This window comes from Gorilla gorilla, chromosome 1 (genome assembly GCF_029281585.2).
Source record: "Gorilla gorilla gorilla isolate KB3781 chromosome 1, NHGRI_mGorGor1-v2.1_pri, whole genome shotgun sequence".
NCBI lineage: Eukaryota > Metazoa > Chordata > Mammalia > Primates > Hominidae > Gorilla > Gorilla gorilla.
In genome coordinates this window covers 209,005,216-209,027,093 of record NC_073224.2, presented here as the reverse complement: position 1 = coordinate 209,027,093, position 21,878 = coordinate 209,005,216, and the positions used below count along the sequence as shown (strand labels likewise).

At 43.7% G+C, this 21,878-nt stretch overlaps 1 protein-coding gene and 2 non-coding genes across 45 annotated transcripts in view; all 3 read right to left on the bottom strand.

Moving 5' to 3' along the window:
• Nucleotides 1-5,711: 5,711 nt before the first annotated feature.
• Nucleotides 5,712-21,878, bottom strand: part of PUM1 (pumilio RNA binding family member 1) — a 134,654-nt gene continuing 118,487 nt past the window's right edge. For 38 of the 43 annotated variants that reach the window (XM_055390197.2, XM_055389979.2, XM_055389985.2 and 35 more), the window contains 5 exons: nt 19,703-19,840; nt 16,369-16,494; nt 15,522-15,643; nt 11,034-11,226; nt 5,712-7,554 (listed from right to left, as the gene is read on the bottom strand). In XM_055390197.2, the coding sequence (XP_055246172.1) occupies nt 7,423-7,554; nt 11,034-11,226; nt 15,522-15,643; nt 16,369-16,494; nt 19,703-19,840 (711 nt within the window). In that variant the 3' untranslated portion in view covers nt 5,712-7,422. The remainder of the gene's footprint in view (nt 7,555-11,033; nt 11,227-15,521; nt 15,644-16,368; nt 16,495-19,702; nt 19,841-21,878) is intronic. The other 5 variants (XM_063700904.1, XM_063700905.1, XM_063700906.1 and 2 more) reach the window with 1 other exon arrangement.
• Nucleotides 10,076-10,161, bottom strand: LOC115932318 (small nucleolar RNA SNORD103/SNORD85). Its single transcript, XR_004068606.1, has one exon. It is a non-coding gene; the product is annotated as a small nucleolar RNA SNORD103/SNORD85 (small nucleolar RNA).
• Nucleotides 21,407-21,492, bottom strand: LOC115932319 (small nucleolar RNA SNORD103/SNORD85). Its single transcript, XR_004068607.1, has one exon. It is a non-coding gene; the product is annotated as a small nucleolar RNA SNORD103/SNORD85 (small nucleolar RNA).

The window sequence follows — 21,878 nt, the reverse complement described above, 5'->3', positions numbered from 1 at the left end:
TTTTTTTTTTTGAGACAGGATCTCCCTCTGTTGCCCAGCCTTGAGTGCAGTAGGTGGGTTTACAGCTCACTGCAGTCTCGACCTCCCGGGCTCAAGCCATCCTCCCACCTCAGCCTCCCAAGTGCTAGAACTACAGGCTTGCACCACTATGCCTAGCTCATTTTTGTATTTTTTGTACAGACAAAGTTTCCCTATGTTGCCCAGGCTGGCCTTGAACTCCTGGGCTCAAGCAATCCTCCCACCTCAGCCTCCCAAAGTGCTGGGATTACAGGTGTGAGCCACCATGCCTAGCTTAATATTCTTATTAAAGATTATTCAAGTCATATAAACTTGAAAAGCATTTGAATTAGTTGCTTTCTTTTCTGAGAAAATAATTTATGTGAGCACTTATTTTTCTCTAGGTCAATTAAGTATTAAGAGCTCTTTTAATATTTTCTTTTAGTAGGGAAAAAGATAATTATAAATTATTTCTGGCCAGGTGTGGTGGCTCGCACCTGTAATCCTAGCACTTTGGGAGGTTGAAGTTGTTGGATCACCTGAGGTCAGGAGTTTGAGACCAGCCTGTCCAACATGGTGAAACCCCGTCTCTACTAAAAATACAAAAATTAGCCAGGTGTGGTGGTGCATGCCTGTAATCCCAGCACTTTGGGAGGCTGAGTCAGGAGAATTGCTGGAACCAAGGAGGCAGAAGGCTGCAATGAGCTGAGATCTCATCACTGCACTCCAGCACTGGGCGACAGAGACAGACTCCATCTCAAAAACAATAAACAAACAAAAAACAAAACAAAACAAACAAAAAACATAGAGAAACCCTGTCTCTACTAGGAATAAAAAAATTATCCAGGCGTGGTGGCACATGTCTGTAATCCCAGCTACTCAGGAGGCTGAGGCACGAGAATTGCTTGAGCCTGGGAGGTGGAGGTTGCAGTAAGCCAAGATTTGTACCACTGCATTCAGCCTGGGTGACAGAGTGAGACTCATATATATATATATATATATATATATATATATATATATATATATATATATATATGTGTGTATATATATATATACACACACACACGCACACATATATACATATATGTGTATATATACACACACATATATACATATATATGTGTATATATACACATATATACATATATATGTATATATACACACACATATATACATATATATGTATATATACACACACATATATACATATATATGTATATATATTATTTCTAATAATACCATCTGGAGATAGAACAGTATTACATTTAAATAACATAGACATACATAGGCCAGGTGCATTGGCTCACGCCTGTAATCCCAGAAATTTGGGAGGCTGAGGCAGGTGGATCATTTGAGGTCAGGAATTTGAGACCAGCCTGGCCAACATAGAAACCCTGTTTCTACTAAAAATACAAAAATTAGCCAGGCATGGTGGCACATGCCTGTAATCCCAGCTACTCAGGAGGCTGAAGCAGGAGAATCGCTTGAATCCAGCAGGCAGGTGGAGGTTGCAGTGAGCTGAGATCGTGCCACTGCACTCCAGCCTGGGCGGCAGAGAGAGACTCAGTCTCAAAAAATTAATTAATTAATTAATTAATTACAAAATGAACAACATAGACATACATAAACATACAGACAGACACAAACAGAGATTCATGGCTTCTGTTCTGAAATTTGAGCCATGCGTCAGTCACAATAATATAAAACTCCCTAACTGGATCCAAATTGTGTTCTTGACAGTTAAAGTTACCTGTTCAGATGGCTAAAGGCTTTCATTAATGTTTTTGGAAAAGACATTCAGGATTCTTTCATTTGCCACTTTTCTAAAAACTTCTTTTTTTTTTTTTTTTTATTCTGATGAGTCATTCTTTGAAGTTTGCATTTTAAAGATTTAAACATTTCTAAGGCAGAAAGCCTGTTAGGTTTTCACCAAAAAGGAGACTTGGAGCATATTTACTTAGTATTGGGAGTCAATCTTGTTGAGACTGTGGATTAAGTTTTAGGTAAGTGACAGGGGAGAAATCCAATTTTTTTCCAATTAGTCTCAGGCGGTTGCTTTTATAATAGCCAAGTTGTGTGCAAGACCAAGATTTGCATTTAGTTGTTGCAGATACTCCTGGCTCATTTGAAGATCTTTTAAAGGAAGATAGTGTCCCGAATATTCAAGTATTCAGATGGAAAAAGACAAGAGACCAAACAGCCATGCAGACTCAAAACAATTTTTTTTTCTTTTTTTGAGACGGAGTCTTGCTCTGTCACCCAGGCTGGAATGCAGTGGCACGATCTCTGCTCACTGCAGCCTCCACCTCCCGGGTTCAAGTAATTCTTGTGCCTCAGCCTCCTGAGTAGGTGGGATTACAGGCGCCCACCACCACGCCCAGCTAATTTTTGTATTTTTTTTAGTAGAGATGAGGTTTCATCATGTTGGCCAGGCTGGATTTGAAAGCCTGACCTCAGGTGATCCGCCCGCTTCGGCTTTCCAAAGTGCTGGGATTACAGGCATGAGCTACCACGCCAGCCTCAAAATAATTTTTATGAGTGTGCTGTAAAGATTTCTTTAGACAGGCTTTTTTTTTTTTTTTAAGTCATTCTGTCTTTGGGAAGCTTCTGTGTACCATCGAACAATGCATCTCATTGTTTCTTAAGTACTCAGGATCATCTTTTTTTAATGTACCCATAGATGAATAATTTCATCTAGAGTAAAACTTCCCTATTGTGGCCACTAGAATTGTAAGTTATCTTCCTGAGGCACATCCATTTCACTAGAATGGCACAGGTTCTGAATCTTCGGTTTCTAAACATAAAGTTAGCTGGAGCTCCAGACAGAGGAGTTTCAGACTCCCCAGATTCTGATGAACACACAATGCCCTGTCCTTCTAAATATGTGCTTACTTGAGGCCTCCAACTGGACCCTGTTCATTTCTTGTCAAACACCCACTTCAGCCTCCAGATCCCAATCTGGATGCCAGTCTGGAAGTCAGTATACTAGACTGGACCCAGTCCAGCTCCTGTCAAACACCCAGTTTTACCCTAGTGAAAATTGCAAGGGCCCTAACATAGCAAGGAAAAATTGGAGGTAATAATAACTCCTATTTATGGCTTACTGTGTGCCCAGCCCTGTGTGTGCCAAGGGCTTCCAATATACCCTGTGAAACAAAGCTATTATTAACTCCATTTTACAGATGAGGAAAGAGAGGAAGGCAGATGACTTACAAAGGTCACAAAGGGCCAGGCAGAGCTGGGATTTGAAGCTCAGTCATTAAAATAGACTCGGAGGTGTGGGTTGTTTGAAAGCTTGGTGCAAAAGCCAGGATGTGGCCCCAGAAAGAGGCACCAGGGTTGCATTAACAGAGGCAGGGGGCTGCCAGTGTGATCTGTCTTCCTGTGTGATCTCACACTAGCCCTGTGAGAGTGACAGGCCTGGTCTACCACTCCAGGTGATGGCTGGAGAAACCACGGTCCAGAGAAGTCAGTGATTTGCCAGAGATTACATAGTCAAAGGCAAAGCTGAGGTCCATGAGCCAGGTCAGTGACCATACCCTCTCACCCCACACCCACCATACCCTGACACCCTGTGTGTGTTAGGGCCTAGTGCTATGCACCGCAGACGCTGGAGGAAGCAGGAGGAGAGGGAGTGAAGAAGGGAGAAAGCTTAGTTTCAGGGCAGATGCCAGACCTCTGGTCTCTGGGTGGGATTCCTAACTACACTCCTGAGCCCTTCAATCCAGGGGAAAGCCATCCCAACCCTGACCTTGAACCCTTAGGCCTCCATAATACTTGCTTTAGGTGGCAGCACCCTCGTGTGGCTACAGATGGTAACTACATAAAGTTACAGGTTTCCTCCCTCAAAAGGATGCCTCACTCCCCAGGGCCTCACCCTTCTGCAATCCCTCTGAGCCTCAAAAAGAAGATGGCCATTCATGGGGCTAATGGCGGGTGGCAAGGGCAGGATGACATGGACAGAGCACTGGGCTGGGAGTCAGGAACCCTCAGATAAAATCCTCCCTTGGTTACTGACTGCGGGGCTTAAGTCTCAAACTCTTCATCTGTATAAAGGGCTGAAACATCTCTCCCTGACTCCCTAAAGCTTTCTACAAGGACCAATGGTATCTCAAATACAAAGTACTCTGTAAACTGTAAAGCACTGTGAGAGGGTAAGGGTTATTACATAAACTGAGGAATGCATGTTGGAGGGACTCTAGAAGAGAGACCAAGAATGCCGGTACCCAGTGTGTGACGACAGCCCGGGCCATAGAATCCTTGGGACAGACTTGGTAGCAGAGTAATGGTGGTCAGAAGAGGGGGTGGCCCAGAGCCCAGGCCACTCCATGAAACTCAATCCTGCAGATGGAGGGGTCTGCCCCCATGCCCACCCCCTCACATGATGAACTAAGGGGAAAGCTTTATTGATCAGAGTTGGTCTATCAAAAGATTTGCATCAGATCCTAGGACCTGTTTCCACATCTATGAGATAGGGATAGTCGCATTCTTCACAGGGCTGTTGGTTCCCAGAACAGTTGTTGAGAACATGTGAAAACCATCTCATGTGTGACTTGATGCAGAGTCGGTTCACAACAAATGACATTATGTAAACTAATGAACAAAGATAGTTTTGTTCATCAAAAACTGTGCAGGTAAACTGGTATCATTTATTACACCAGTGTGCTGGACACTGAATTTAATTGCCATAATTTCCCATAACATGACAAGAGAGCCACTTTACATAGATGTTACCTTTGGTCCACTTCCAGCAAGGAATTTGGTGAAAGATGAGGTAAACTAACTTGCCCAAGTGCACACAGAGTGGCGAGACCCACATGTGACCCCAGGTCAATCTGACTGGAATCATGCTATCAGAGCAGCATGGACTGCAGTTCCCAATGCCTGCAGCATGCCACCTCTGCAAGCGCCATGATGGCTACTGCAGTGGGGAATGCTGGGAAAGGGATCCAACGACAGCTGCTGAGGCAAAATCACGTGCTGGACTGGAAACCTGCATCCCCTCAGCTTCCTTTTCTTCTCCTCCTATTCCCAGGGCCCGTTAGTGATTAGCCCTTCCCCTTGAGGGGCCCGTGTGAAGTTCCTTCAACCATCCTGACGCTCCACTTCCAGACACCAGCTGGTGTGGGCTCCCACCTGGCCTCTCTGGCTGGACCCAGCCTGTAACTGCCAACACTTACCAAACCTGCCCCTGGACTAAAGTCAGTGAAGAAGGGCAGATGGCATCCTCAGGCTTGGGCCACAGGCACAATGGTGAGCTCCAGCCTCCTGTGTTACAAGCTAAAAGAGGCTCCCCAGTCTGAAGAGATGAGCATGCTCGGACATTGGACCGCTTGGCAGGCCTCAATAGTGGGCACAGGTTGGCAGGGAGCAAATGGAGCAGCCCAAACAGAGGAAACGAGGAGGAGGAGAGGCCCAGACAGACGGTGCTGTAACCCAGACAGCTCATCTGAGGGGCCCAAGGAGAATATTCTGATGTGCAGAGTTGGAAATCTGGATTTGTATGTGCAGTATCTTGATTCTGAATGCACTGGGCAGGCTGAACCAAACATCTTTGGTTTAAATTGGGCTCAAAGAGCCATCAGTTTGGCACCCCTCCCCTCACCCTCACAAAACAACAAAACAAGCAGAAAGAAGCATGAGCAGGAAAGGGCTGTCCTGGGGAACTACATTGGGGGTGGGGTGGGGGGAGAGGTTAAAATAAAGCACAAACCCAGATTCCAAAGTTCTGTATTTTTCAAAATAAAGATCACACATTGTTTAGAGACAATCTACACAAGAGTTACAAAAAATAGTTGCCCAGGCATAAGCATACACAGGTTTGTTAATTATACACATATGGTTACAAGTGTGCTTGCAAAAAAGTTCATTGGAAATATACACAAGGCTCTGGAAATGTACACCGTGTAGTGTTACAATTCTATATTCAAACAAGGAAAATTGACAGTATGTTACATTCACTTACAAGTAGACAAAATGCAAAATACAGTTCATCTTCTGTACAAAAGGGAAGGGTGATTCACACTTTACAAGGTGAGAGGGGCTCTGATTGTAAGGAAAGCTCGGGCAAGGCTAGACTTTTGCACGTCCTTTTGACTGTCACAAAATCAAAACATTACTTTTTTAGGATTAAAAAAACACTAGTGAGAACTCAATCTTGAATAACATTTAGAAAGAATCTCGCTATACTTGAGACTAGATGACAAATAAAACCAAGCTATTTTTTTCTTTTTAAACATTAACTAGGCTGTATAAAGAACATTTATTCCTTCAAAAGAAAAAAATTTACTTCTGGTTGAAATTACAATTTACAATATACAACACTATATGCTACGACCATAAAAGGTGAGAATATACACTGAATGCACAGGGCTGGCTAATTCTCTTTTCTTACCAAAAAACGTGTTTATGTTGATTCAAACTTCTCCACATTTACATTACAGGTATACAAATGTACAATTGTACAATCAAAAGTATGTTCGACTACTAGGGTACATTATAGATACAGATTAGACATCAAAACAAGAAAATACTACAAATTTGTATATATGCAAAGTCTACACCAAGTATACACTATATATTTATAGAAGCAAGACCAAAAGCAGAGTTGGATTTTTTTTTTCTCATGCTAAATAATCAGATTTTACCTTTCAATGTTAATAGAAAAAAATCCAGTAGGCAGTAAACAATCACACCCGCCCAGCCTCAAAAGACGTTCTGGGTGCTCGCATCTCCTCCTCACGAACAGCCTTCTTCAGCATAATATAGTCTCAAAAAAAGGCATTTTTTAGAATTTCATAAACTTAATGTCACAAACTGAAGCTTTAGCAACTCTGAAACCTTTTTCATTATATATATATATATATATATGTATATATATTTTTTATAAACAGTGTTAAATGCCAGTTTGGGGTCATTTAACTACAATTCAAACTTCTCAGGTTTTTTTGTTTTTGTTTCTTTTTTACTAAAATGAGGAGGTGGGGAAGAGCTATTTGCAAAACTTGCCGGCCAGGCAAATGAGCTAAAAACCTTTTCTTTTTTTTCTTTTTTTTTTTTTAAAGCTTTTTTTTTGTTAAACCAACCACCCTGAAAGTTTCCACATGTGAAATATAGATACAACAGTGAACAAAATATGTGGCCTCCCATGTACATTGGTTACCTATGTACAAGTATCCTATACACCAGTAAAACAGCAGGGCAATTAGTCAATTAAAAAAAATAGTACATGTTATGTGTAATAAAATTAAATTTACAAAGGCTTTTCCACTCGTGGATTTGATTCCTTTTTCGGAGGAGGGAGTAATCCTGGAGCAACCACTTGCCCATCTCAGACTCTACACTAGAACATTTCTGGTTGCTGGTTGGATTTGCCAGTGGGCCAGTGAGGTCAGCGGGAATGAGGGAACAGCGGGTGACACTGCCTCAGATGATACCATTAGGGGGGCCACAGATGGGCCCTAAGTCAACACCGTTCTTCATGTAGTACTTCTCCAGCTTGGCCAGAATGTGCTTGCCATAGGTGTACTTACGAAGAGTTGCGATGTGGGGCCGGATCTGGGGAGGAAAGACAGTCTGTGTTACATGGCCTGAGATGAGACTTGGGGGCAGGCTTCCCGGACATGCATTTGCATGTCATGCATCACACACACACACACACACACACACACACACACACACAGCAATACCTTTCACTGGTTCAGCCCAGTCCCCTGACTTCTAGCACTTTGGCAACACACACACACACACACACACACACACACACACACACACACACACTCAGCCCAGTCCCCTGACTTCTAGCACTTTGGCAACACACACACACACACACACACACACACACACACACACAGCAATACCTTTCACTGGTTCAGCCCAGTCCCCTGACTTCTAGCACTTTGGCAACCCATCAGATGAGGAGAGGAGCTCCTACCCTGAGTGGTGCCACAGGGCCTGAGGACCCTGGAGGCTGGGTGGCCATGGGCCACTCCCAGGACAACACATGGAGAAAGTGATCCTAGCTGGGAAAACACACTGCCCACCACCCGCCAGCTGCACAGTGCTTCCCTGAAAGGATGCGCACAGGCCCCTCTGGCCCCATGCACGGCATCCAGGCTCTCCTGAGCAGTGGGGGTTATTTCGGGTCACCAGAATCCTGAGCTCACCACTTGACCCTGTCTCTCCAGGTCACAGTGGATCACAGAAAGCTAATCAATGACAAGAAGAGAAATGATGAACATCATGAGCTGGTGTGATTATCCCCATCTTACTGACAGAAAACATGAAGGCACAGAGTAGTTAAGTCACTCAGCCAAGGTTGAATGGCTAACAAAGGACAGCACAGATAGCTGAGCCCAAACTGTGTGGCTCCTCCATGAATCAGGTTTCTCCCCACTGTGCTCTCAAGGCATGCCCGCCACACCAGCCTCATCCCTCAGGCTCTCCGACCTATGCTCTGAGTCACTTCTCCAAGCATTCCTTTCTGTTCTTCCTTCCCTGGGCTGATCATTTCAAGAAGTCCTACATTCCAGAAAACTTGAGAGGTGCTTCTGCTCTGGAAGCCCCTTTTCTTTTCTGTGAGCTCAGGGAGCATTCTACATACCTCAGCTGTGTCTGCTATCTTTTGCTTAATTATCAATCTTTCCATATAAACAGTAAAGGACCACAGTTTATTCATCGGATTCCCGATCCAAACCTGCACCTGCATACATAAACACACTGGATAAATGTGCCGCAGTAGACAGAGGCTCTCCAGGTTGAGAGCTACATGAGGGCACCAATTTTTGTCTGTTTAGCTGTGTCCTCAAAGCAAAGAAGGGTTGATCCGGTCTAGAAATCACCTGCGCATGGCTCCCAGGACACAGAGCTGCATCGGGTGTCACACTCCCACTTTGGAGCCTACAGGGGAAACTGGCTGGTGGCAAACAGTCCTTGGTTCCAGTTTCACCTCCCTTAAACTCACCTGTAAAATGGCATATGCAATAATGCTACACTTTCCTTTCAGTTGTAGTACTATGTTACTAATGTTTCTGTCATGAGAACTTGAGGTTCAAGATCCCCTTGCTTTTGGTAGCTTTCCTTTTAGAAAATAACTGAAATCCAATCCATTCCTCTGTCCCTGGAACTGGCTGCTGACAAGTCCAGGCACTTCACCTTTGTACTTCCCCAGAACAAAACAAAACAAAAAACCCCTAACAAGCCACACACACCCCAACATGTTGAACTCCATTTATTACTGGATTTAACAAGAGGTGAAACGTTAATTACCTGCTTCTCTCCTTATGTCCCTTTTGCTGAAAAGGATACCACTTAGTAATGGAAGAGCTGAAAAACTAAGAGGGCTTCTCGGGACTCTCCCCGTCAACTCCCTCAGCCAACCAACTGCTAAGCCCTACCAATTCTAGCGCCCTATTCTGTCCACTTCTCTTCAATCCCAAACCACCACCATCTGGTGCCTTGACGGCCTCCCATGTGGTCTCATCACTGCCTCCCTCCTCTAAACTACAAAGGCCACATGGCAGCCAGGACAATTATTTGAAATATAAGTGTGATTTTGTCACCACACTCCTCCCCCACTGAACTTGTTTTACTTCTTCAGATACAACACGGTGTGGCCTCTGGCGTCCAAGTCTTCACACACCATGTTCCCTCTTCTGGAAAGGGTCATCACTCTATTAAGTATCACTCCATTAGAGAGCCTCCTCTGTACCCACACGTTATAGAAGACACCCTGCCCATTCCTGGACAACCCTTTCCCCTGTATTTCTCCAGCGTCCCAGTAACTATCTGTGCACAGCACTATTGTGTTTACCAATACAACCCTGCTGAGAATACGACCTGCTGTACAACAGGTGTTTAGCACTGAATGAATGAATGAATGAATGAATGAATGAATGAACGAACGAATAGACATATCTTAAGCTCCTACTTACCTCCAACACTCCCTCTGCCTTCACCAGCATCCTGAAAACTTACAACTTTAAGAACTTGGGACTCCCCCAGCCTTCAACTGCCACTGCCAACACCAGTGCAGTGGTTTGGATTGGTTTAGCTTGACTCAGGGGTGGTGGGTGTCTTGTCTGGCTCAGAACTTGAGTCCATTAACAAAGATTCTCATTACCGAACTTTGTTCTCAGTGAGGGCAAGTGGGTCATCATTGCCAGACAATGGCCAACCAACCCCTCAACTGAGAAGGGCTCAGTGAGTTCAGAGCCCAAAAGCTGCAGGCTCAGATGAGAAGCACCGGAGGCTGGAGGCACTGCCTAACACAAACACAACTGTAGCACACCCTGCCTGTGGGTCTGTTTTGCCTCCTGGGCCCTGTGGTGTCTGCAGTGCTCACTGGACCCACGCCGTGACTTGTCGAGAAGCTGTGGGCCTGTTCAGGTGACTTCTCTTTCAGTTCCCCACTCACAGCACCTAAGTATTCTCATTTCTGTTCCTTCTTCCCTGTCTAACTCTTCTTTAGCCTTGCCTTCTCCTGCAAAGCCGGCCCTCAGGGACTCTAGGAAGGGTGAGGGGTCCTTCTCATGTCCTCACCACTGCTCACCACCATGGCTCTTCCCCACCAGAATGCACTCTGTGTGCAGGGATCAGGTGTTAGTCATCTCTGTGCTGATGAAGTCTGGCACAGAGTGGGCTTCAGGTCAATGTACCAGGCTATGCACCATGCTGGGCAGGCCCTTGTTCAATAGATGGTGGTGGGATGAAAGAACAGAAGGGAGGAGTGAGAAAAGGAAATGAGGCAAGTTGATTTGTTGGACTCATAAGCTGATTCTCTAGAGATCAGGGATGGAAATATTTCAAAAAATGTAGCTTAAGATTCTCATACCAGTGTGGCTATTGATAAGGGAGGGTTGGCAAATGTGTAAGGACAATGGTGACTCCACATAAAAGAAAAACAGAACACAGCATGGGACAGATTGGGTCAGTGACAAACTCTTCAAAAACAGCAGGGCACCCACCCTCCTTTGTGTTTCAGAAAGGAAGCCAAGGCCTTGCACACTTTCTCTGAGACCCTGCCCAGCCCGGCCTACCTTATGCATGACGATCTTCCGCTGGCCTGGCTCCGCCACATCAATCATCTTCTGGACCACGTAGTTGGCATACTGGTCCTTCATCATGGTGTATAAGGCACTGTGGGGACCGTCGTTCATGGTGCACACCTCATCGATGAGCACAGCGCGCTCCGTACGTGAGGCGTGAGTAACACACTTCTCCACAACATTGCTGTAATGAGATAAAACCAGGGACAACTCTTACAAGAGAGGCCCCTGTTAGTGAGGCTGTGCTTGCCTAGCTTCTGCCCTGACCTCGGGACCAGCAGGGAGAGAGAGCTATTTAACCTTTTGAGGAAGATGAGTCGCCAACTGTCTGACTCTCTCAGTCTCTGACTCTCCACCTGTGCCATCTGTGGCATCCAATCATAGGAAAGGGGGAACGCGGCATTAAATCAGATTTTTTCTCCAATCCACGGGGACTATAGAGGGTGATCAAATTATACACTGCCATACTACTGCATACTGACCACCCAGAGAGACCAGGTCTTCAAGGACATGGGACCCGGCCCTCTAATGGGTAAGGGTAAGGAGCCCAGGTAGGTGAGGAGACTTAAGCATAAGGTTCAGGACACTGGTTCACCACCCAGCTGGTTATTATTTTAACACTTACCAAAATCTGTCCATTCTTTCCTCGCCTTTGTGAGTTCACCAAGGCCAGGAACGAATCTTACTTATGCCTATCTCCCTGCTGCCAAGCAGGGCATGGTGGTGCATGCCTGTAATCCCAGCTACTTGGGAGGTTGAGGCAGGAGAATTGCTTGAATCAGGAGGCGGAGGTTGCAGTAAGCCGAGATTCTGCCACTGCACTCCAGCCTGAGCGACAGAGCAAGACTCCATCTCGAACTCCTGACCTCGTTATCTGCCTACCTCAGCCTCCCAAAGTGCTGAGACTACAGGCATGAGCCACCATGCCTGGCCTCAAATAAGTAATTTTTTTTTTAAAGTAAAAATAGAAATTTTAGAAAAGGAAAATATAACATCAGAAATAAAATTTACTGTATGGCTTTAATAGTGGATTAGAGATGACAGAAGAGTCAATAAACTTGAAAATAGATCAATAGAAGTAAACAAAAAAATACATCAGTGGCTTTCAGACATTTATTTTTTATTTTATTTTCATTTTTGAGACACGGTCTCACTCTGTCACCCAGGCTGGAGTGCAATGGCATGATCTCGGCTCACTGCAACCTCTGCCTCCCGGATTCAAATGATTCTTCTCCTGCCTCAGCCTCCCGAGCACCTGGGATTACAGATGTCCACCATGACACCGGGCTAATTTTTGTATTTTTAGTAGAGATGGGGTTTCACCATGTTGGTCAGGCTGGTCTCAAACTCCCGACCTCAAGCAATCTGCCCGCCTCAGCCTCCCAAAGTGCTGGGATTATAGGCATGAGCCACCGCACCCGGCCCTATTTTTATTTTTGTAGAGGCAGGATCTTGCTGTGTTGCCCAGGCTAGTCTTGAACTCTTGGCCTCAAGCAATCCTTCTGCCTCGGCCTTCCAACATGCTGGGGTTACAGGCATGAGCCACTGTTCCTGCTTTCAGACATTTTTGATGGTGACCCAGAGTACAAAGTAAATTTTTCCACCATTTGAAAAAATTTTTGTTTGAGACAGAGTCTTGCTCTGTCACCCAGGCTGGCGTGCAGTGGCACGATCTCGACTCACTGCAACCTCCACCTCCTAGGTTCAAGCCATTCTCCTGACTCAGCCTCCCAAGTAGCTGGGACTATAGGCGTGCGCCACCACGCCCAGCTAATTTTTGTTATTTTCAGTAGAGATGGGTTTCCGCATGTTGACCAAGCTGGTCTGGAACTCCTGGCCTCAAGTGATTTGCCTGCCTTGGCCTCCCAAAGTGTTGGGATTACAGGTATGAGCTACCGTCTCCAGCCCCTATTTTTTCTTTTTAAAATAAGATTCTCAGCCGGACACGGTGGCTGACGCCTGTAATCCCAGCACTTTGGGAGGCCAAGGCAGATGGATCATGAGGTCAGGAGATCGAGACCATCCTGGCTAACATGGTGAAACCCTGTCTCTACTAAAAATACAAAAAAATTAGCCGGGAGTGGTGGCGGGCGCCTGTAGTCCCAGCTACTCGGGAGGCTGAGGCAGGAGAATGGTGTGAACCCAGGAGGCAGAGCTTGCAGTAAGCCAAGATTGCGCCACTGTACTCCAGCCTGGGCGACAGAGCGAGACTCCGTCTCAGATAGATAGATAGATAGATAGATAGATAGATAGATAGATAGATAGATAGACAGACAGACAGATACATACATTACATACATACATAATTTTCTACTAAAATCTCCTATCTTTTCATTCACTACAGCATATTTTCCTTTACAACCTAAGTATATTTAAACAGCTGCTGTATAATCCTTCTTTACTAATTCCAATAACCGGGTCATTTTAGACTACCCATTGATTTTTATTTCTTTTTTCTTGAGTATAGGTCACATTTTCCTATTATCCAGATAGACACTGCGAATAACAGGCTATAGAAACTCAGACTTCTGCTATGTTCCACCAAAGAGAAGTGCCCTCCACTCCTGTTTTAGTGCAGTTAACTTGGCTATAGTCAAACTACAAACTTCTCCCATACGGTAAGCAGCAGCTGAAATCCCAGTTCAATTCTTTCAGCCTTAGTTGGAAATGTGGTTCAGGGGTCAGCCGGACTTGGGGGAAGGTTAAAATTGGGCCCCCCTGAACCCCTGCCGGCTCTCTCCCTTTCTAGGATTTCTCTTTGTTGTGGTTGCCCTGAGGATTGCCTATTCCAACTTTAGCTGCCCAGCATGGAAAAGACTGGGAAGTGACCACAGGCTAACAGCCATCAGAAATAAGAAATTTCCCCAGTGCAATTCTCTTCTTCCAAATGCCAGCCCCCACCTCTCTGGTCTCCACCTGCCCTTTGGTTACTCTCTAGTGTCTTCAGGTAGTTCTTGTATTTTTGTCCACAGTTTACACATGTTATCAATGGGAGGACTGGGCCCACAGTAGCTACTCAGTTATTAATTGTAATTGTTGTAGCTGGACATGGTGGTGTGCACCTACAGTCCCAGCTACTTAGGAGGTTGAGGTGGGAGGACTGCTTGAGCCCAGGAATCCTAGGCTGCAGTGAGCTAGGATTGCACCACTGCACTCCAGCCAGGGCAACAGACTCTGTCCCTTAAAAAAATAAAAACTTCTTTTTTTATAAATTGTTTTTGAATTTGCTGTAATATTAATTAATGCTTAGGCTATATCCAAGGGTGAGAAATTAAATACTGTGAACAAAAATGTAAACAGGAGACTGACCCGAAGAAAAGAACCCAAGAGATTCTGATCCCCATTCCTCAGTCCTGGCAACCGGTCAAAAGGAACCCCCCAAAACAAAACAATATAAAGTCGTAAGAGATAACCCTGATAGGGCTAGGCTATGGAGACACTGGATCTACAGGTACTTTCATTTCTTTTCTCTGTTTTTCCATGCTGTGACATGTTATAACATTTCACAAATTTAAAATGAATGAGGCCAGGTACTGGTGGCTCGTGCCGGTAATCCCAGCACTTTGGGAGGCCTAAGTGGGAGGATTAAGTCCAGGAGTTCAAGACCAGCCCCTGGCCAATATGGTGAAACCCTGTCTCTACAAAAATAAAAAAAAGTAGCTGGGCGTGGTGGCGTGCGCCTGCAGTCCCAGCTACTTCAAAGCCTGAGGTAGGAGGATCGCTTGAGCCTGAGAGGTGGAGCTTGCAGTGAGCCGACACTGTGCCACTGCACTCAAGCCTGGGCGACAGAGCGTGACCCTGTCTCAAAAAATAACATAAATTAAAAACATCAAGGTTGTATGAGTCCTGTCCTGCCTTGCAATTTATTCTAAAAACCAGGGAAGAATATATTCCAAAAATAAAAAATAGTATGTTATGTGGGCAGTAGGACATATACAGTATCTTCTCAGAAGACCATACCACTATCCACATGGAAGGGCCATTGATTCCTTCTCCAACCTCTGCTACTTATAAGTGACCTAAGACACCTTTTACAACCTGGGAATAACTACTGCATTTCATTCTTGAGCTTGCACAATATGAAGACTGGAAAAGAGATCCTAAGAATACTAAGGCCTATACATAGATATACATATGGTAAACTGCCTTTCTTTCAGGTGCTAAAAAGGGAAACTGAATAAACAACATTTCGCAATTCCAAACAAACAAGTTAATAAAATATTCAGTTCATCAAAGTGTAACACTCACATTCTTTAGTAACATATTCCCCAGATTTCAAAGTGGCTGACTCTATCAGAGTAAGAAGCCCACTAAGGGACCTCTCAGAGTTTACACTTTGTAATAAAAACTATTTGACTTTTTAAGCTATATATACTTTGAAAACAACAACAACAACAACATTAAAAAATAAGATAATTATAGTTCAATACTACCAATCCTCTCTTCTGGGAAATAGTCCTTGTAACTCAAAGCACGTACCTTGCAAATTTGTGCTGACTCAATACAAGTACATTGCCTCGGATTTCTGCTACAATTTTGCTTTTATCCTCAGGACGACCGTGCTCCAATACATGTTGGATTACATAATTTCCATATTGATCCTGTTTGAGAAACAGTAAGAGAAATAAAATGTATGTGAAAGCCAGTTCTGCCGGCTACTTAAGTCCTTATAGCTAATTAAAACCTATCTTTCTTTTAGCACCATAACGGTTTATATGAATACTAATGAACACACAATTTTTAAGACAGGTAGTAACGTTTTTCTCTATTATTACAAAACAGGAACATATTATTACTAGACAATAGAATATACATATTCATTTTTAAAAGGGGAGGGAGTGTTATGGCAGTAAATATTCATTTTTCTCAAACACATATACAAATGGTTCACTGCACCTATCTATAACAGAGAAAAACTGGAAATATTTATGTCCAACAAAAAACAAGGGCATACCTAATTATTTAATCAGTGGTATAAGCAGAGAATGTATCAAAGCTAAAAACAAGAAATCAACAAATCAACTTATTTCATTTAACAATTATGAAACAGAGACCCAGAGGGATTAAATGTCTACCTAAGGTGACACCACAAGTACATGACAGAGTTCTGGAAGTCAGATCTCCTGACTCCAGGGCTAGGGCTCAATTCACTACCCATATTCATAAAACACAAACCAAGCTGCTCTGAATACAAATACAACCACAAGATTCAAGGGTATTTAAAACACATTAACCTCTTCTGGAACCTACACTGACAAAACACACAAACTCTGGCCCTGCACGAGCCCACAGGTGTTCGCAGTTCCTCTACTGGCAACTCCACTACCTGTACAAGCTGCTCTGTGTGCTGGTGAAGCTCCTCTAAAATAGGGAGTGTCTGGTCAGGGAGACAGTGCTCCAGGATTCTCTGAATCACTCGGCAGCCATAAGGATGTGTGGATAAGGCAAATACCTAAGGGTAGACAAACACAAATGAGAAGCAAAAATGACAGTCACCACCTTCAATGCTTCAGTATTGTTTTTATATATATATATGTATTATCCCACTAATCTTCACAAATGAACGTAATGGCATTTAAGTTCTCTCTACATATAATAAGGTGTGTGTGTATCAATAAACTCATCGCTTATCTATTTTAGGAATTCATAGATGTGCATAATTCAGAGCTGAAAAGGACTTTTCCAAGCCGCCAAGAAACAGATAGCTAGTCAAAGTCATGAAACACACACTTAGTTAAGAGTCAAGTGTGTCAACTGACAACCTCTCCAAAAGACAGCGCTAACAACAGAAAAGGGAAGGACTGGGACCAAATCCTGAATGCTTTCACACCGCCAGAACAACCAGAATGCAACGTTCTGATTTAACTGTGATGTTTTTCAGCAATAAGAAAAGACTCTTTTGCTGGGTTTGGAGCAACAGAAAAGCACACCACCCTTGAGATTCTGCCCTTCCTAGCTTAATGGCATACATCTCACAACTGTAATCAAGAACAATAATAAGAGCAATAATAGCAGCTAACACTTACTGGATGCTTGCCAAGTGTAAGTCACCACACCCAGTGCTTTCTGTATGATTTTGTTTTGTTTTGGAGACAAGGTCTCACTCTATCACCCAGGCTGGAGCGCAGTGGTGATCACAGCTCACTGCAGCCTTGAGCTCTTGTACTCAGGTCATCCTCCTGCCTCAGCTTCCCAAGTTGCTGGGACTACAGGCACTTGCCACCACATCTGGCTACTTTAAAAAAAAAAATTGTGTGTAGAGACGGAGATTCGCTATGTTGCCCAGGCTGCTCCTGCACTCCTAGCCTTAAGCAATCCTCCCACCTTGGCCTCCCAAAGTGCTTGGATTACAGGTGTGAGCCACTGCACCTAGCCTTATGTGTGACTTTATACATGTAGCTTTATGTTTACAATTGTAAAGATAAATAGTATACTGTATGGTTCTGCTTGAATTTAGCTTTATAAAAATGCTACACTTGTAGTCTGGAGCAACTTGATTTATTTCACTCAACATTATGATTCCCATGTTCATTTACAATACTGTGAGTTTCTGTAGTTTATTCTGCATGGTATATACAAAGAAATTTTTTTTTTTTATTAGACAGAGTTTCACTCTTGTTGCCTAGGCTGGAGTGCAATGGCACCATCTCGGCTCACTGCAACCTCCGCCTCCCGGGTTCAAGCAATTCTCCTGCTTCAGCCTCCCAAGTAGCTGGGATTACAGGCACCCGGCTAATTTTTTGTATTTCTAGTAGAGACGGGGTTTCACCGTGTTGGCCAGGCTGGTCTCGAACTCCCGACCTCAGGTGATCCACCCGTCTCAGCCTCCCAAAGCGCTGGGATTACAGGCGTGAACCACCGTGCCCAGCCATGTATATGACATTTTTTAAAAATGCAATCCCCTGCTCATGGTCATCTGGGTTGCTTAAGTCTTTTAAGAGAATAATGGTGTTTAAACATGTCTAAATAGGTCTCGTGGTATACATGTACAGATATTTCAACAGGATCACAGAAATTATGAAGGTTGAAATTTGAAAGACAATACTAAATTATTTTCCAAAATGGTTGTGCCAATGTCTATTCCCACCAGCAGTGTACCTCATTCCTGTCAGCACATAGCAACTAATGGGTAAATAACAGTCTATCATTTGTGGCTTAATTTTGCATTTTCCTTGTTCCTAATGGAACTGAGTATTTTTTCATGTCTACTGGCAATTTGTGTTTCTTCTATGAAATGTCAACTTGTGTTCTGGGCTCACTTTTACATCATGTTGTATTGTTTTCTTTCATTAGAGAGGTTCTTTATACATTCTAGTTATCAATCCTTTGACCATCGCATCTTGAAAATATTCTCTCCTGGTGGATTTATCGTTTTACCTTTTTTGTTGTATAATTCCATAAATGTAACATCTTAATGTTAAGGTAAACAGATCTACCCTTTTTTCTTTAACTCAGAAACTCCCAATAACCACGTGGGTTGCTGTCAGTGATCAACCACTGTGGTCATTGAGCAAACAGCAAAACCTAAAGATTACTACACATCACATATCACTCTATACTCAGCAGTACATAAATTATACCTGCAAATCTATGTTCTTTTTCTCATTTTTCCCCCTTCCCTAAAGAAAGACCAATTTCACACACCCAAAGGGGAGCTGAGTTTTACTGTCCTGTCCCACCCACCTTAGGAGACTATAAGGACTTTGTGTTTTGGAAAAAAACAAAACAAACAAACAAAAAAACACAAAACTATAGCCAATTCAGAAGCAATTCTGGAAAAAGGTATTTACATATAAAAGTAACAATCTTACTTGGAAGCTGAAGCTAAAAAGAGATTTTTGATATACAGGAAAACAGGAGAAACTAGAAGTTATCTCTGGTTATTTGGCCATATAATACAATTCAAACCAACCTGGACTGCATCCCCTCCAAAAAAATTTAAGCAAAAAGCACCTTGTTATTTTAAAGATATATTCACACATAACCTACAACATTAGTTCCGTAAATTACCTCAATTTTAAACCAAATTGAAAACGAAAGCACTGAAATATCAGAATAAATAGTCTTAACCAAGGGAAATCATTTATTCTTCAAATATGAGATTTCATCTTAAAAACTCTTATGATGCTGTTTCATCCCAATGTGAGCAGACAACTGCATTAATGACGGAAAGAAGACCGAGACCCAGACACTTGGCAACACACAGACAGGTACCTGACAGTACTATACAGGACTGCTTTTTACTGCAGTCTAAAGTACATTAAGATCAGGCACAGTGGCTCATGCCTGTAATCCCAGCAACTTCGGGAGGCTGAGGCAGGTGGATTGCTTGAGTGCAGGAATTCAAGACCAGCCTGGGCAACATGGTGAGGCCGCTGTCTCTACAAAAAATTTTAAAATGAGCCAGGTGTGGTGGTATGTGCCTGTAATTCCAGCTACTTGGGAGGCTGAGGGGGGAGGATTGCTTGAACCTGGCAGTTCAAGGCTGTAGTGAGCCGTGATGGTGCCACTGCACTCCAGCCTGGGCAACAGAGGGGGATCCAGTCTCAAAAAAAATAAAGTACATTAAGCATATTGAGAACATGCCACAAATCCTACTCTGTTTTCTGCTCACAAAGGAAATAAATTTGTTTCCATTATTTCTCTCCTGGGTCACTTACCTGTCCCTTAAACGCATCGATGATAAATTGCAAAGACTGGGGCTGTACACATTCAATGCATTTCTGAACCACGTGATTGCCATTCTGATCTTTCACACACTTCAAGACATGGCCATCTAGTTCCCGAACCATCTCATTCTATTGGAGACAAAGAAAGCACCACCAGAATCACAGCAAGCAAACATGTGGACAAAGAATATTCTTTTCACCCAACATGAAAGCACTACTGAACAGAGAATCTGTGATGATGAAAGTGGAATAGCAGCTGTGGAACAATGACAACAGGGAAACAAATGAGGACCTGAGTCTTTTCAGACATTAGCAAATTTACAGTAAAATTTCCAACAATAAATTTACTGTAACAATAACCAGTAACCAAAAAGATCTCACACCTGTGAAAACAAAAAACAAAGAAAAGCCTCTTAAGAGTGCTTTTGTGTGTTTTTTTTTTTTTGAGACGGAGTCTTGCTCTGTCACCCAGGCTAGAGTACAGTGGTACAATCTCAGCTCACTGCAACCTCCACCTCCCAGGTTCAAGCAATTCTCCTGTCTCAGCCTCCCGAGTAGCTGGGATTACAGGTGTGTACCACCACACCTGGCTAATTTTTGTATTTTTACTAGAGACGGGGTCTTGCCATGTTGGCCAGGCTGTCTCGAACTCCTGACCTCAGGGGATCTGCCCTCTTCGGCCTCCCAAAGTGCTGGGATTACAGGCATGAGCCACTGTGCTGGGCCCAGAAGAGAATAATTTACTCTGAAAATACAATTATAGGAATGATGGGAATTGTGGGAATAATTATGACAATGAAGCTTATACAAAAATAAAGTCAAAGAATACTTATAAACAAAATGAAGGAGAGATGGCTTCCCTGGATATTTTTGTGATCCAGAAGAAATAAAAATTCCAACAAAGATGAGTTAATTTTACCTAAAATGGCAAACTTGCATCTAGAGAAGAGTAAAATAATCCAGGGTAGGAAGCATAAGTCAGGCCCAGAACAAGACACCACAGAGAAACATGACCAGAAAAAAGATGTGCAAAAATATAACACAGGAAAGAACGATAGCTGGGTATGGTATCTAACACCTGTAATCCCAGCACTTTGGGAGGCCAAATCAATTGAACCCAGGGGTTCAAGACCAGCCTGGGCAACATGGTGAAACCCCATCTCTACCAAAAATACACACATTAGCCAGGGGAAGTGGCGTATGCCTGTAGTTCCAGCTACTCAGGAGGCTAAGATGGGAGGACCACTTGAGCTCAGGAGGTTGAGGCTGCAACAAGGACAATTGTGCCACTGCACTCCAGCCTGGGTGACAGAGTGAGACCTTGTCTCCAAAAAGAAAGAAAGAAAAACAAGAAAATTAAAGAAGAAAAATTCAACTATCTATGAAAATCCAAGAAAAATTAAAATTGGCAATGATCTGAACATTAAAAGAAAATTTAAAATAGCTTCACACTTGCTTCTAATTACTTATACTTTCTTATTAATGCTACATCTCTAGTACTAAGCACTGAATAAATGAACTCCAGACCTGCTCTATCTCCAACATTCCTCTCTCCCTTCACCAGCATCGTGGCACATACCTATGAAACTTACCACTTTAAAAACTTGGGACTCCCCCAGCCTTCAACTGCCACTGCCAACACCAGTGCAGTGGTTTGGATTGGTTTAGCTTGACTCAGGGGTGGTGGGTGTCTTGTCTGGCTCAGAACTTGAGTCCATTAACAAAGATTCTCATTACCGAACTTTGTTCTCAGTGAGGGCAAGTGGGTCATCATTGCCAGACAATGGCCAACCAACCCCTCAACTGAGAAGGGCTCAGTGAGTTCAGAGCCCAAAAGCTGCAGGCTCAGATGAGAAGCACCGGAGGCTGGAGGCACTGCCTAACACAAACACAACTGTAGCACACCCTGCCTGTGGGTCTGTTTTGCCTCCTGGGCCCTGTGGTGTCTGCAGTGCTCACTGGACCCACGCCGTGACTTGTCGAGAAGCTGTGGGCCTGTTCAGGTGACTTCTCTTTCAGTTCCCCACTCACAGCACCTAAGTATTCTCATTTCTGTTCCTTCTTCCCTGTCTAACTCTTCTTTAGCCTTGCCTTCTCCTGCAAAGCCGGCCCTCAGGGACTCTAGGAAGGGTGAGGGGTCCTTCTCATGTCCTCACCACTGCTCACC